The following is a 13,875-nucleotide window of genomic DNA, read 5'->3' on the forward strand; positions in this document are numbered from 1 at the left end:
AAGGCTGCTACGCAAAAGTGAACTAGAGAGGCATGATTAATTAATATGTAAAATGTTCCATGTTTATTTATAAATCAAATATAAATATATTGTAATATGCATAGAAAACTCTTTGGGAAGCTATATAATAATGTCTGTAGTGTTCCTCTGTGGGTTTCCCAGATACCTCAGTGCTAAAGAATCCGCCTAACAATTCAGGAGACTGGGGTTCAATCCCTGGGTCCAGTCCCTGGGTCGGGAAGATCTCCTGGAGATGCCAGGAGCCAGCACGGGAGATCCCACCCATGACAAGGTCATCGGAGAGGCCTGATGAGCAAGGCGAGTCAGGTCTCAAGGGGTCCTCTGTCTGAGCATCTACCCCGAAACCAAAATCTGTCTGTTTACTGTCTGCTATACTATACTCTTCTGACATTACCATCTTTCTCTGGAAAAAGTTAACTCAGAGCTCCAGTTAACAGTCTCCTGCATATAAAAAGAATGTCTTGGTTTAAACCCCTTTGATGGCTTTCTAACTTATCTGACCGGTCTGCCTGGACTTTTACAACTTGCGGATTGGTTTACAGCCCCCAGCCATGAGAGGCAAGAAGCTTAAAGCATCTTAAAGATATAGAGCCTTATAGAGTTAAGAATTAGTTTGGTGAAGAGTTTGTTGAGTTAATGTTTGCTGCCAGGCCTCCATATCCTTTATCTTTTAGGCACCTAGGAGGATATTAATCAATGTAATCAGGATCCAGAAATAGGAATATAGTAGTTTTGATGTTAGCAACACTAGACTTTTGAGTTAATTAATTTTCTCTTTGTTATAAACCACTGTACTCCACTTTCTTGTTATAAATTATTGTGTCCTTGCTATGTAAGAATGTAACTTTTATTTAGTGCTTTCTGAGAGTGGCACCAGACTTTGGGAAGAATGGCACTATTACCCTTAGCAGAAAAGGGCTGTGAAATGCTAATTTGCCTTCTGGCCAGAAGATGATGTAAATCACCTAAGACTTGTGTATACAACTAGGTATGCAGAGAGAAAGCCTGGTCTCGATGAGTCAGGGCTGTTAACACTGCATAATTTTGTATTATCCATTGCTCTCTATGTAGAATCAAAAGTATAAAAGGCCTTTCTGAACAATAGAGGATGGGCCAGTCACTGGAAAGACTGGTTCCCCCCCTGTCTTCTTTTCTTACTCTGTTTTCAAGCTGAATTCCCATCTGGGGCGTGGAGGCTTGCCATGTCTACTTACTTGCCCCGGCTTCTAAGACCCATGAGAGGGAGCCCAAGGCGGAGCACCCTCCGCTATTCAAACGGGCACCGGTGGCCTAACGTAGATGGTGCAAACCTCTTGTCCTGAGGTTTTATTAGTTCTCCACGTAAACCAAGTTATTCAGCCTCTTTTCTCTACTAATTTTCCTACTATACTATTTCTTCCTAATCTCTTTTTATATTTCTAAATAAGTAAGTTTTTCCTTGCCTACTCTGTCTCCCCTTCGAATTACCCTGGATCCACTGGGGCAGGACCCTGGTAGAGAACAAAATGGCAGTCTACTCCAGAATTCTTGTCTGGGAAATCCCATGGGCAGAGGGGCCTGGTGGGCTACAGTTCATGGGGGTTGCAGAGAGTCAGACGCAACTTAGCAACTAAACAACAAAAGTGTTTCTCTCTGGGTGTTAGAATTATGTTTTTACTTCTTTTTAAGAAAAAATAGTTTTTGTATATTCAAGATGTATTAACTTGTGTAATAAATTTTAGAAGATAGAGGTGAATAAATTTGGTGTTTGGGGCTTGTGACCTTTAAGGAGTGGGCCCTTGGAAGGCTGAGTGTGACGCTTGTGGAGGGTGATAAAGGAGGAACTCTGTAGTGGAGGCAGGCAGGCACTGCTCGTCATATTCAGGAAGTTTGGTGGTAAATTTAAAGGAGGGGGACAAACAGCTTGAGAGGTCAATGTGTGTGTGGGAGAGACTGAATATTATAGTAAAACTGTGTGTTAATAAATGTTTCATGATTTGCATGTTAATTGAGCTATGCTGTTTCCTGCTTAGGCATGTTGGGCTGTAAATGGGTAAACTGAGATGCAGTGCAGGTTAAGCGGCTTGACTCAAATCACACTGGTGGTCAGTTAGTGGAACTCGGCCCTATGATTCCAAAGCCAGTGCCGTCCTGCTGTGGCAGCTGCATCTGCGGGATTATAGAATAACTGCAGGGGTAAGAGGAGGGCTTCAGGACTTGCAGAAAGGAGGCAAGCTGGGTCAGGCCAGAGTGTGGGAAGTCCAGCTGGAAAGGAGGGTGGACAGTCTTCCCGTGATCAGAGAGAAGCGTGTGAAGATGGCCACTTGGCAGTATCAGAAAGAAAGGTGGTTTTGTACCAGTGCTTCTGAGGGGAGTTATTTTTGTTAGACAATCAGGGAGGGAAACAGGCCTCAGAGTATCATTGTTTGTTTGTTAATAGTAATGTGCCTGCTTAATGTCAGCAGTAATGATGCTCTGTGGCTCTTCAGAAACGCAGTTCTGATTTTCTTTTGCAGGTCTATCCTCACGTATAGCCGAATTGGGGGCCGTGTCAAGACGCTCACATTCTGCCAGGGTTCCCACTACTTAGCCATAGCGTCTGATAACGGTGCCGTCCAGCTTCTTGCGATTGAGGCCTCTAAGCTGCCCAAGTCTCCCAAGATTCATCCTCTGCAGAGCAGGTATCTGTCTGTCATTTGTGTTTTTTAAACTGCATTTGGTGTCCTGGGATAATGGAACCCTCCTGTAATACAGTTTGGATCAGCTGAGGGCCTGTGACAATGTACTTCTGTTTTTAAGCACATGAAATGAATAAAATTGAGTTTCCAACTCAAATCTATCACACACAGTTTGAGGAAACTATTTCTGCCAGTTTGTCCAAAGGTCAGAAGGGCAGCTTTGAACATGTGGCTCATCCTAGTCTGGAATCTGAATAACCTAATTATCAGTTACATCTTCTGTCTCAGCTCTGGCTGCTGGTTTCGAAAATGTGAGTGTTCTTCATTAAAGGAAGCTCAAAAGTGTTGTCAGCATTTTGTCACTAGGCAGTAAAGCCTCTGAAGTTGCTAGGAATGGAGCAGAATGTTCAGTCAGATTGTTTGCTTATTGTTTTAAAAAGAAGATCCTGACTGGCTTTATCTAAGAATTTCTTCCACTTCTTACAGATTGTGGTTGCTTATAGATTAAACCCATGCAAGGTAAGATATTTAAAGGTCAAACAGAACAGTTTTTCAGCTGACTAGTGTGTGCTGCACAAGGGAAATTGCAGAAATGAGTAAGATGTGTTTGTTATACTCTCTGAGAAACGAGCCTGGTGGAAGAGACAGGCCAGTGAACAGATGACTCTGGTGCAGTATGACCGCATGCCCTGTGATGAGGACTGGGGACCAGCTTACGGGTGGATTGGGGAGATGGCCTGGAGGGCGTGCCACCCGGTGTAGCCACAGCAGGGTGGTGGCATAGGGCGGAGCAGGCACAGTGGGGCCCCTCAGGGAGGAAGCAGAGCCACCAGACGCCTCATCACAGTTTCAGTGGATTATAGCTCACCTCCATTGGGCAGCTGAGGAAGAAGGGGGTGATGATTGGGTCACCTGGGACTTTATTATTTGTTTGTATCATTTTGTTTATTCTTTGTTTTGCTTTTACCAATTAAGAGATGTTATTTTTTTTTTTAAACACGTTCACGAAAGAGACTTGCGCAGCTTCTGTCCAGGACCCATTATAATAACCTTGAACTAAGAAGTCCTTTCAGCAGAGAGTGGCTACAAAGCAGCCTCTGCATGGCGTAAATCACCAGAGAGCTCTTGGCAGAGTGCATGGCGTGAGGACCCCACAGCAGAGTATACGTTTCGTGCAGGAGAGCCTCTAAGCTGACAGCACTTTTCATTGCGAATGTTAGTCTTAACTCAGCTGATAAAGAATCTGCCTGCGATGCAGGAGACCCCAGTTCGATTCCTGGGTCAGGAAGATCCACTGGAGAATGGATAGGTTACCTGCTCCAGTATTCTTGGCTTCCCTTGTGGCTCAGCTGGTGAAGAATCCGTCCACCATGTGGGAAACCTGGGTTGGGAAGATTCCCTGGAGAAGGAGAGCCTACCCACTCCAGTGTTCTGGCCTGGAGAATCCCATGGGCTGTATAGTCCAAGGAGTCTATAAAGAGTCAGACGCAACCGAGCAACACCGACTCTCTGGATCAGCAGGTTGCTCCAGGAGGCTCAGCTTTGCCTGGCGGCAGGCACTCCCAGGAAACCCCGCACGGGCCGCGCATTCAGTCTGCCTGTGTTCCCTTGGCTCTGAATACTTAGGATCTGTGGATCCTTTCCACTGTTTATTTGGCATCTGGACTTTTCATCATCACTTTAGGGGATATTGTCAGTGTTAGAATGTTTATAAATATAATTTTTTGCCTAAGACAGGAGTTAGCCAGCTACAGCCAGCAGTATGGCCCATATTAAGAATGATTTTTGCATTTTCAAAGGGTTGTTTTAAAAAAAAAAGAACATGCAGCAGAAACACGTGTGGCTGTGGATCCTGACAGATTCGCTGCCCAGCTCTCACAGACAGTGCTGCTGACCCTCGACAAAGCCGAAACAGCAGTGTGCAGAGGCCTGATACGCACTGACCAAGAAAGCTGGCCAGCATGTTTATGGCATTATTTTTAGTTTAAAAATATCTCAGCTTGGAAAAAAACAAACAAACAGGTATATCAAAGAATGGAATAGTACTTACAAAGGAATCACTAATTTTATTTACTTCACTTTATTATCAGTAATAAAAGGGAGCGAATGATTGATTCATGCAGTAACAGCAGTGAATCTTAAATCCTTCTTTCTAATAAAAGAAGTCAGCATGAGGGGAAGGTGAGTGAAGGATACATGGAAGTCTGTGCGCTACATTCGCAGCTCTTCTGTAGTTCTGAAGTAATTTTTTTTAAAAATGCTCAGCTATCCTTGTCTTAGATGGGCCACAGAGTTTTTACTTCTTGACCATGGTTAGAAGGTAGACTGATCTGCAGTGGAGGCGGGTGCTGTGTCTTCCGTGATGGACGAGCCTTTGCCTCTTGACGTGTGTCTCCTAGAGTCCTAGACCAGAAGGAGGACGGCTGCGTGGTGGACCTGCATCACTTCAGCTCCGGGGCGCAGTCTGTGCTGGCCTACGCCACCGTGAACGGCGCTCTGGTGGGCTGGGACCTCCGCTCCTCCAGCAATGCCTGGACGCTGAGGCACGATCTCAAGGCAGGCCTCATCACCTCCTTTGCTGTGGACATCCACCAGTGCTGGCTCTGCATCGGTAGGGAGCTGCCTTTCAGGTCCTTGACTGGGTCTGGATGCTGCTGTCAGGCGTGCCTCTTAAGAAAGCTCTTTTCCTTTGTCTTCATTGCTGATTTTCCCCCATGTCCTTTACCCGCCCCCCCCCATTATTATAATACTTGCATTTCAATTTTTTCATTAAACAAATTTGAAAGAGTGAGGTCAGTATTCAGCGCATGTAACAATTTACTCTCTCTCTTTGTTTTTAAACGAGCCCCTACAGTGGTCAGATTTGCCAGCGTTTTCTTACTCTGCCAGGGAAGCAACAGGCTGGGTTTATGGGATGAGAGCGTTTGAATTTGAGCACGCTTGCTTTTAAATCCCGGTAGCCACAGGCAAGCTGCTTCACCCTTCTGGTCATACTGTCCTCTCCTTCAGATGGGCCCATTCCCTCCAAGGGTGGCTTTGAGGACTTAATGAGGTGAGAGCATCCCATGCAGGAGGAGAGCCACGGTGGCCGCTGGCCTTGTGACCCCTTCCCAGTGCCTGTCCTTGCTGAAGAGCACCTGTGCCCTTGCTTCTCTCCTGTTTCAGTTTCACTAACCGTCCCCCGCCCCCGCCCCCCACCGCCCGGCCAGGCTTTGGACCTGCCCCTTTAGAAGGTGCTGGAGCTTATTCATTGTCACTTGACACACTCTTTCAGAAGAATTGGACTCTGCTACGCTTGAATGTTAGTTTCTGTTCAATAGATTCCTTGTCTTGGATTTGTGACATTAATTATCAGCCCTTTATTTTATATGGTTTGTGTGAAGTGCATTATCTTTTGCCTTCTGCGAGACTAAGCTGCCCTGGCACAGGAAGATGTTGTGCCAGGCTTGGAAAAGTAGCTGTCACACACGCCACAGGTTAGCGAGTTACCCCGGTGGCTCTCACGCAGCCCCACCAGCTCTGAGGGGCCTGCAGAGGGGCCAGGAGACAGAGGGGCCCGCTGCCCCTTTGGTCTTTTCCCACCCCGGTCTCCACTGGACCTGGAGACCAGCCTTGGCATTAGAGTGCATGTTATTCTTTGGGATGGCTGGCATTCTCTCTGTGGGGTTTCAGATGTCATGGGCGCACATGCAGGCAGTCACCCAGTGTCTGCTGTGCTCAGACAGCCATGCCTGTCTCCAGAAGGTTCCAGAGAAAAGGGCACATGGCAGAGATTGAGCTCTGAGGACTGCCGCAGGGCTGCTGCTGCTTGAGGGCTGACTGAGATTACCGCGCCGGTGAACTACCTCTGCTCACGTAGGGCAGTCTGAATGTTCTACTTTATCAGATTTGCTTTATGTCTTCTCTAGGCCTGCTGGGTTTTTTTCACGGGTGCCTTTGGCAGTTAGTGTCAGCCATTAGTGAGCTGTTCATTCTTGCCTCACACTTGCTAGGTCTGTGGTAGCACTGTGCTAGTACTCTGTACCTTTGGGCTGAGGTGCTGTTTGGAACCGAGGGGTGGGACGGGCAGCTTCCCGGAAGCAAAGCCTCTTTCCTAAGTGGCCAGCCAGATTGAACGTACCGTCGGCGGGAATCGGCACTGAAGCCGAGCCTGCTGTGGTCACGCCTGCGCCTCTCCCCTCGCAGGCACGAGCAGCGGCACCATGGCCTGCTGGGACATGCGCTTCCAGCTGCCCATCTCCAGCCACTGCCACCCGTCGCGGGCTCGCGTCCGGCGCCTCTCCATGCACCCGCTCTACCAGTCCTGGGTGATCGCAGGTAGGAGGCGGGCAGGCTGGTGGGGCCGGGGCAGAGGACCCTGCTGCCCAGGTTCATGACCTTAAGAGTTTTTACTTTGTGAGCCAAATGCTGGCTTTTGTGGTCAGTTCTGATTCTGTGGAAGTTCCTGCCACGGATATCTCATTGTCATTTCTCATTTATTGTGTTTCACGGAGTCTCATTAGTCACGCCACCGCCATCCCTTCCTGTCCACCACCTTTGCCTTCCCGTTGTCTTCTTTCTCCTGTGTTCCCTGTTTTTTGCTAAAGTTGCCATCATCTTCCTGGAAATCTGAGCTGGAACCTGAGGTCTCCCTCTCAGCTGCCATTTCTGTTGCCTTTCTTGCAAGCCTCCCTCTCCTTCTCTTATGGGGTGTTCAGATTTCCTTGTATAGATTCTTAGGCAAGACACTTGGGCAACTCTTTGAAACTCATATTTCTCAACTGTAAGATGTGGCTAAAAAACTTGTCTAGCAGAGTTGTAAGAATGTGAGATAACACCTGTGATGCATATGGCCTTGTACACAGTGAGCGCCTGACAGACTGTGGCTCTGACTGCTGTGTTTCCTCGTGTTCTCCTGTCTCCAGGCCCCACCACCCCCGCCCCCGCCCCCTCTTCTCCCCGCGCCCCCTCCAGACCCCCCCCCGCCCCTCCTCTCCCTGCACCCCCTCCAGGCTCCCCACCCCCTCCTCTCCCGAGACCCCTCCAGGCCCCCACCCCCTCCTCTCCATGCGTCTGTCTCTTGCACGCCCGCTGTCACGGTGACTCACGCTGCCGCCTCCCATGGCCGTGACGCATCCTGCGTCTTACAGGAGTTGGCGCTTGCTTGGTTGATCACTTCCTCTCTCTGAAACACTTTCCTCGTCTGATATTGAGGACGTCACTCTCTTGGTTCTTTCATCGATTGATTTGCTATTTTTTCTTCTCTTCCTACATTTAATCTCTGGCCCGCCCAAGGGCTCAGTCTTGGTATTTCTGCGCTGGCTCCCTATGTGAGCACATCCAGCCCCAGGCGAAGCAGTACCAAACTTATTCATGTTTTTATATCTGCCTATTTAAAATCTTCCCTAAAAGCTGTGGTACACACAATGGAATACTACTCATATAAAAAGGAACACATTTGTCAGTTCTAATGAGGTGGGTGAACCTGGAGCCTAGTATACAGAGTGAAGTAAGTGAGAAAGACAAAGGCAAGTACTGTCTATTAACCCATGGATATGGAATTAGAAACACGGTGATGAGCACCCCACATGCAGGGCAGCAGAGGACAGACCTCTGGACTCTGGGAGAAGGCGAGGGGGGATGATTTGGGAGAATGGCTTTGAAACATGTACATCAGTGCGTGTGAAACGGACGGCAGCGCAAGTTTCTAGCATGAGCAAAGCAGCAGAGCCGGCGCCCTGGGACAACCCAGAGGGATGGGGTGGGGAGGGAGGGGGCTGCCGCTCGGGACGGGGGACACATACGCTGTTTGGCAGAGGCCGTCACAATATTGTGGTGTAGTTATCCTCCAATTAAGAGCAGAAGTGCTTTCTCATTCACAAAGAGAAAATTACTCTGTAATACTGATCTTTGAAGATTTGGTTCAGAACCTCAGCCTCCCTGTGTATTGAGAAGGGCATAGGTTTTTAAAGACATGGAAACTGATGCAAAGGAAAGCGGTTAGTGAACTTATCTGGATATCTGCTCATTTTGTAAGTTCAGCTTGGCTCATTATTTTTTGAAGGGTAACAACTTAGTCAACAAAGATTGTTCAACATTATCACCTAAGATTATATCATTCCTGTTAAATCTCAACATCATTTTTAATAATAAAAGTCTAATAATTAGAAAATAAAATCTTCCCCAAGATGTCTGACAGCCAGCTGAAACTTGACCTGCCCAAGCCGGACCCTTGGTCTCCTGTCCACCCGCCACCGCCTCCCCCCGGGACAGGCTCGCTCCGCCTGCAGTATCATCCCAGGAAATGGCAGCCATTTCAGCTTGAAGCTCCCAAGGAACCCTGACATTGTCCTTGGTTTTTTTTTTTTTCTCTTTCTTATCCCACTTCCCACTTCCAGTTCATCAGCCAGTTCCCCATGTCCTGTCTTAAAATGTGTCCAGAATTGCCCCCCCTTTCACTGTTCCCACCACTGTCCCCTCACCCAGATGACAGCATGTCTTGTTCCTATTAACGAATCCCTCCTCCTAGCCTGTTCTTTCTTCTGCTCCATACCTGCCAGTGCCTTCCACGAAATAGCCCAGCTCATCCCCGGGGCCTGGAGGCTCTGTGGGGCCTATTTCTGCTTCCTCACAACCCTCTCGGCCAGTCAGGGTTCCAGCAGGAATCAGATGGCACGCCCAGAGTAGGGTCGTTTGAGGAGGGCGTACTGTCAGAGGGCCTGTTTCCAAAGGTGCAAGGAAACGGTTCCGGCCACAGGGGCTTTCTGAACTTTTCCTTGAGCTAGGGCAGATTCCTGCTTACAGCCTCTGCGTTTTGGTGGGATTATTGTCACCACTAGGGTGTGAGTTCTGTGAAAAGGAATTTTCTTTTCTTTTTCTTTTGCATTATTTGTCCTCTCTTCCTCAGGACCTAGGACAGAGACTGGCTCACAGTAAACCTAGTGGGTTCAGTAAACATTAATGAGGAAGTGAAGGCTGGGGTATTGTCACTCCTCAAAACACTGCTGAAAAGTACTTTTGAGAAAGCCCCTCTTAGGCATGCAGGAACTGTTCCCCAGCGTCCCACTCTGCCCTTCCTTGTGCTCTCCCCATCACAGACGTGCCCCAGTCAGACCGCGACACTCGGACGTGGGTGTGTGCTTCGCTCCTTCCATCCTGTCTGCCCCCCGTGATCCGCGTGTCCCCCGTTTCTGTCCCAGTGACACACTCCCCGAAGCGACATCCACCTTGCCCTCCGGATGTGGCCTTTCCTTCTCGAGTGTACGTGGACTTCTGCGTTCTCTCTTCTGTGCTCGTTGTCTCAGTGCTTTGTATTTTTCTCTCTCCTGCTAGACTGCAGGTTTCTTGAGGGCAGAATCTGTTTGTGCTCTGCTTTCCACCCGACATTCCTCTGCACTCAGCTCGACACCAGTAAAGTACTGACCAGTAGGTTAGCAGAAACATTTCTTTTTCACACTTTAGTGTGGAGGCAGGGTCACAGCATGACTTAAAGTGTCCGTGAGCATCTCCTACAGGATGGGGAGCAAATGGAAACGTGTGCAGGTTAACTTCCTCTGCCAGGACGTGGACTCGCCTAGCGGAGCCCTCATCCAAGTAATGCTGGCCTGTCTCCCTCAGCTGTCCAGGGCAACAACGAGGTGTCCATGTGGGACATGGAAACGGGCGACCGAAGGTTTACCCTCTGGGCCAGCAGTGCGCCCCCCCTGTCCGAGTTACAGGTAAGGCCAGTGTCATCTCCCACGTCCCCAGCTCGGTCAGGCGTCTTTGCCAGCCGTGATCCTTGCTAGGCTTTGGGGTTGTGCTTTAAGCTTGGGTTTTTACTAAGTAAGTATTAAGCGGGTATTGCTGCCCTCTGCTTTCCAGTTCCCCAAGTTTACCGGTGTCTGCTTCTGTGGGTGTTCTGGTTGCCAGCTCCATAAGGTTTGTGATGTTTCCTTGGAACCCCAGTAGAATCTGGGTTAATTAGAAAAGGAAAGGTTAAAACTTAGATCATTAGAAAAATGGAACGTGACCCTGTCATACATAACTTTTTAAAGCTGCTTTGTTGGGGCAGAGGGTAGGAAAGTTTTTTCTCTCCTTTAGTTGGGATCCTTCTCATTCCAAACGGAGAGTTTTAGGAAGCTGAAGAGGCTTTGCTTCTTCATTCAGGGTGATACAGAACAAATGTATTTTAAATTCCCAAAGCAAGATTTAGGACATAAGTGATCTGTCTCTGGTCTCTTCAGTTAACTGCTGACGGCTGACTTATCTCTAGAAATGGCTGCATCCTTTGTGGGCGACATTTGACCCTCTGTTTCTTTACTTCCTTTAAGCCTTCTTCTCACAGTGTCCACGGGCTCTACTGTAGTCCTGCAGATGGCAACCCCATCCTGCTAACGGCGGGCTCAGACATGAAAATAAGGTACAGTAAAGACACTTCATATTCAGCACTTGAAAGGAGAAGGGTAGTTAAATGTGTATGAATACTGTGGTTACCACAGGTGGTTTGTTACAGACACCAGCAGTGGTGTGATGCCTGCGGTCATCCATATCCTGCAGGGACAGCTGTTAATACTTCACTTGGAACTGATTTTAGGCTCTTCTAGAAAAGCTGTATTCCAAACACAGAAGAGGACACGCCAGCATTGACGGGTGTCAGTCAGTGATCAGTCGTCCCTGTCTGCTGCCACGTAATGACCCCGTCTCTCCTCCGCAGGTTTTGGGACCTGGCCTACCCAGAGAGGTCCTACGTGGTCGCGGGGAGCACGGGCTCCCCGTCCGTGTCCTACTACAGGAAGGTCATTGAAGGCACCGAAGTCGTCCAGGTATCAGTGGTCCTTGCTTTCCCGCCACCTCTTGTAGGAACAAAAACGGCGGACATGAATATCAGGAATGGCTTTGGCTGAGAGTGGCAGTATTTCTTTGAATTTAAAAATTTTATTTTCTCTTGACTTTTCGGTATTTTTAGAATCGAGTTCACTAAGGTAGGATAAACAAAGTGCATGTGTGATTACATCAGTCAGAGTAAGAGCGCTGTGAACACTGGCCGGGCCTTTTATAAAACTTGGTGCCTTTATTGTCTTCCTTCCACAAATGGGAAAGTCAAGCACGTCCAGGCTGAGTCACTCGTCTCAGGCCAGCTGGCTCGTAAGTGGCAGTGCGATGTGTGATTACATCAGTCAGAGTAAAGCGCTAAGAACACTGGCCGGGCCTTTCATAGAGCTTGGTGCCTTCACTGTCTTCCTTCCACAAATGGGAAAGTCAGGCACGTCCAGGCTGAGTCACTCGTCTCAGGCCGGCTGGCTCGTAAGTGGCAGTGCGGGGACTCACAAGTGGCAGCGAGCTTCGGGAGGGCTGGAGCGTTTGACACAGACGTGTGTCCAGGCCCCGGTCGTCGCTGCCTCTCGGTTCTTCCCCTTTGTTCTTTGACGCTGACAGGGGTAACACGCACAGGTTATCTGCCTGTCTGTAAGTTTCCATGTCTGTAAGTGGTGCTCGTGGAGTCCAGGGACTGGACACCTAGACCCTCACTTTGGACTCCCCGGCGGTGCCTCTGTGAAAGTGTGACTCCTTCGAACCAGGGTCAGCCTAAACAAAGAGCAGCGCTCCTTAGAAGCAGGGGTGTGGACAGGCGGCAGGATGTGCTCCTGCCCCTGACTGGCCTTCTTCTTGCTTTTAACCACCACACAGGAGATTCAGAACAAGCAGAAAGTGGGGCCGAGTGATGACGGCCCGCGGAGGGGCCCGGAGTCCCTGCCCGTGGGCCACCACGACATCATCACGGACATCGCCACCTTCCAGACCACGCAGGGCTTCATCGTGACCGCCTCTAGGGACGGCATTGTTAAGGTGTGGAAGTGAAGCCCGGGAGATGCGTGTAATTTGCGAAATCACAGCAATACCCTGTGACTCGAGAAAAAGTGCTTTTAGAGAACAGAGTGAGCGCAGATTCCTTTGCTTAGTTTTTGGAATCATGTCTATTTCGTGATTAAACAGATCCCATGCAAGGTGGCTAAGGAACTTGCTGGCATCCTTGTGTGTGTCTCAGCTGGAATTAGCTAGACAGCAGTATCTGGCGCTTTTCTTATTGTATATATCACAGAGATAAGGAATTTAAAATGACTTACACGATCTCAGTTTACTTTGTATTAAAAAACGACAGTTGAAAGTTGGTTGTAAGCTATTACAAAGTCAACGCATTTTTCTTTTGCTATTAAAAATGCTATTCAAACCAGCCAATAAACTGTATTCAAGCCTCTTAAGGGGGTTTTGTCTGCTTTTGTTGGTGTTTTTAACGGTAAACGTGGCAGAATTACCTTCAGCGGTGTGTGGACTGGTGGCACAGGCGCCCAGTGGCACTGCCAGGCCTGTGGCGTGCGTCCTGCTCCAGCCCACCTTTCCTCGCTTGTGTTTGAGAGCTGGCCTTCTTAGATGTTTAATCCTGGAGACTTGGTCTCCTGTGCGTCAGCTCCAGAGAAATGTGTCTCTTCTTGGTCATCATGACTGTTTTTTATAGTTTCCACTATAAATTCTGAAACTTGTCCCATCAACTTGCTTTTATCCAGTGTGCATTATTTATTAAATGCACGAAGAGAGAAAAGTAAAAAGATTAAGCTGTCAAAAACATGCCAAAATTTATATTTTCAGGAGACCAAAATTTGGTCTTCCCCGCTAAAATGAACCCTTCAGATTTATCGATCATTGTTAGCACAGGAACTTCTCCATCCACATCTCACTGTCCATCCACTTGCCAAAGGGTTTATGGTGCTCACAAATATTTTGATTTGAAATTAGTTAGCATGAGTCTGTAAAACCAAGAAGTTGAACAGATAACCTGTGTCCAGGGAAGATGCTTGTTTACGAAACAAGCCAAAACTTTAACTTTGTGTAATTACGACCTAACTTAGTATGGCGCGTGACAGTTGTGGGCACGGGGTTCAGTGCTCTTGGTGTTTACACGTGAGCAGTGAAGCGGTCGGGCAGCCCCGTCAGGCCAGGACTGGGCCGGGCGCCAGCGAATCTCCAAAACACGCAGCTTCACGTGGGCGCTGTCACGTTGCAGAGCCTGTTTCCCCTCAGCTCTGCCGAGACCACATGGGCAGAGTTTCCAGCTCCTAAGTCAGGTTTAGAGTCTGAAGAGGTTGGGGGAAGGTTTTGAGACATCAGCTTAGGCTGAAAAGGGGCCTCAAGCCTGGAGCCGTCAGCTAAGCCACAGAGGGACAGACTTGGAGATTCCAAG

The 13,875-nt window shown here is 48.5% G+C and overlaps 1 protein-coding gene across 5 annotated transcripts in view; it reads left to right on the top strand.

The window, feature by feature from the left end:
- PIK3R4 (phosphoinositide-3-kinase regulatory subunit 4) overlaps positions 1 to 12,898 on the top strand; it is a 77,645-nt gene extending 64,747 nt beyond the window's left edge. For all 5 annotated transcript variants that reach the window (XM_069568301.1, XM_069568310.1, XM_069568306.1 and 2 more), the window contains 7 exons: positions 2,517 to 2,681; positions 5,078 to 5,289; positions 6,864 to 6,995; positions 10,275 to 10,375; positions 10,970 to 11,058; positions 11,353 to 11,461; positions 12,327 to 12,898. In XM_069568301.1, coding sequence (XP_069424402.1) covers positions 2,517 to 2,681; positions 5,078 to 5,289; positions 6,864 to 6,995; positions 10,275 to 10,375; positions 10,970 to 11,058; positions 11,353 to 11,461; positions 12,327 to 12,497 — 979 coding nt within the window. In that variant the 3' untranslated portion in view covers positions 12,498 to 12,898. The remainder of the gene's footprint in view (positions 1 to 2,516; positions 2,682 to 5,077; positions 5,290 to 6,863; positions 6,996 to 10,274; positions 10,376 to 10,969; positions 11,059 to 11,352; positions 11,462 to 12,326) is intronic.
- Positions 12,899 to 13,875: the final 977 nt, after the last annotated feature.

The sequence above is a fragment of the Ovis canadensis genome, chromosome 1, assembly GCF_042477335.2.
Source record: "Ovis canadensis isolate MfBH-ARS-UI-01 breed Bighorn chromosome 1, ARS-UI_OviCan_v2, whole genome shotgun sequence".
NCBI lineage: Eukaryota > Metazoa > Chordata > Mammalia > Artiodactyla > Bovidae > Ovis > Ovis canadensis.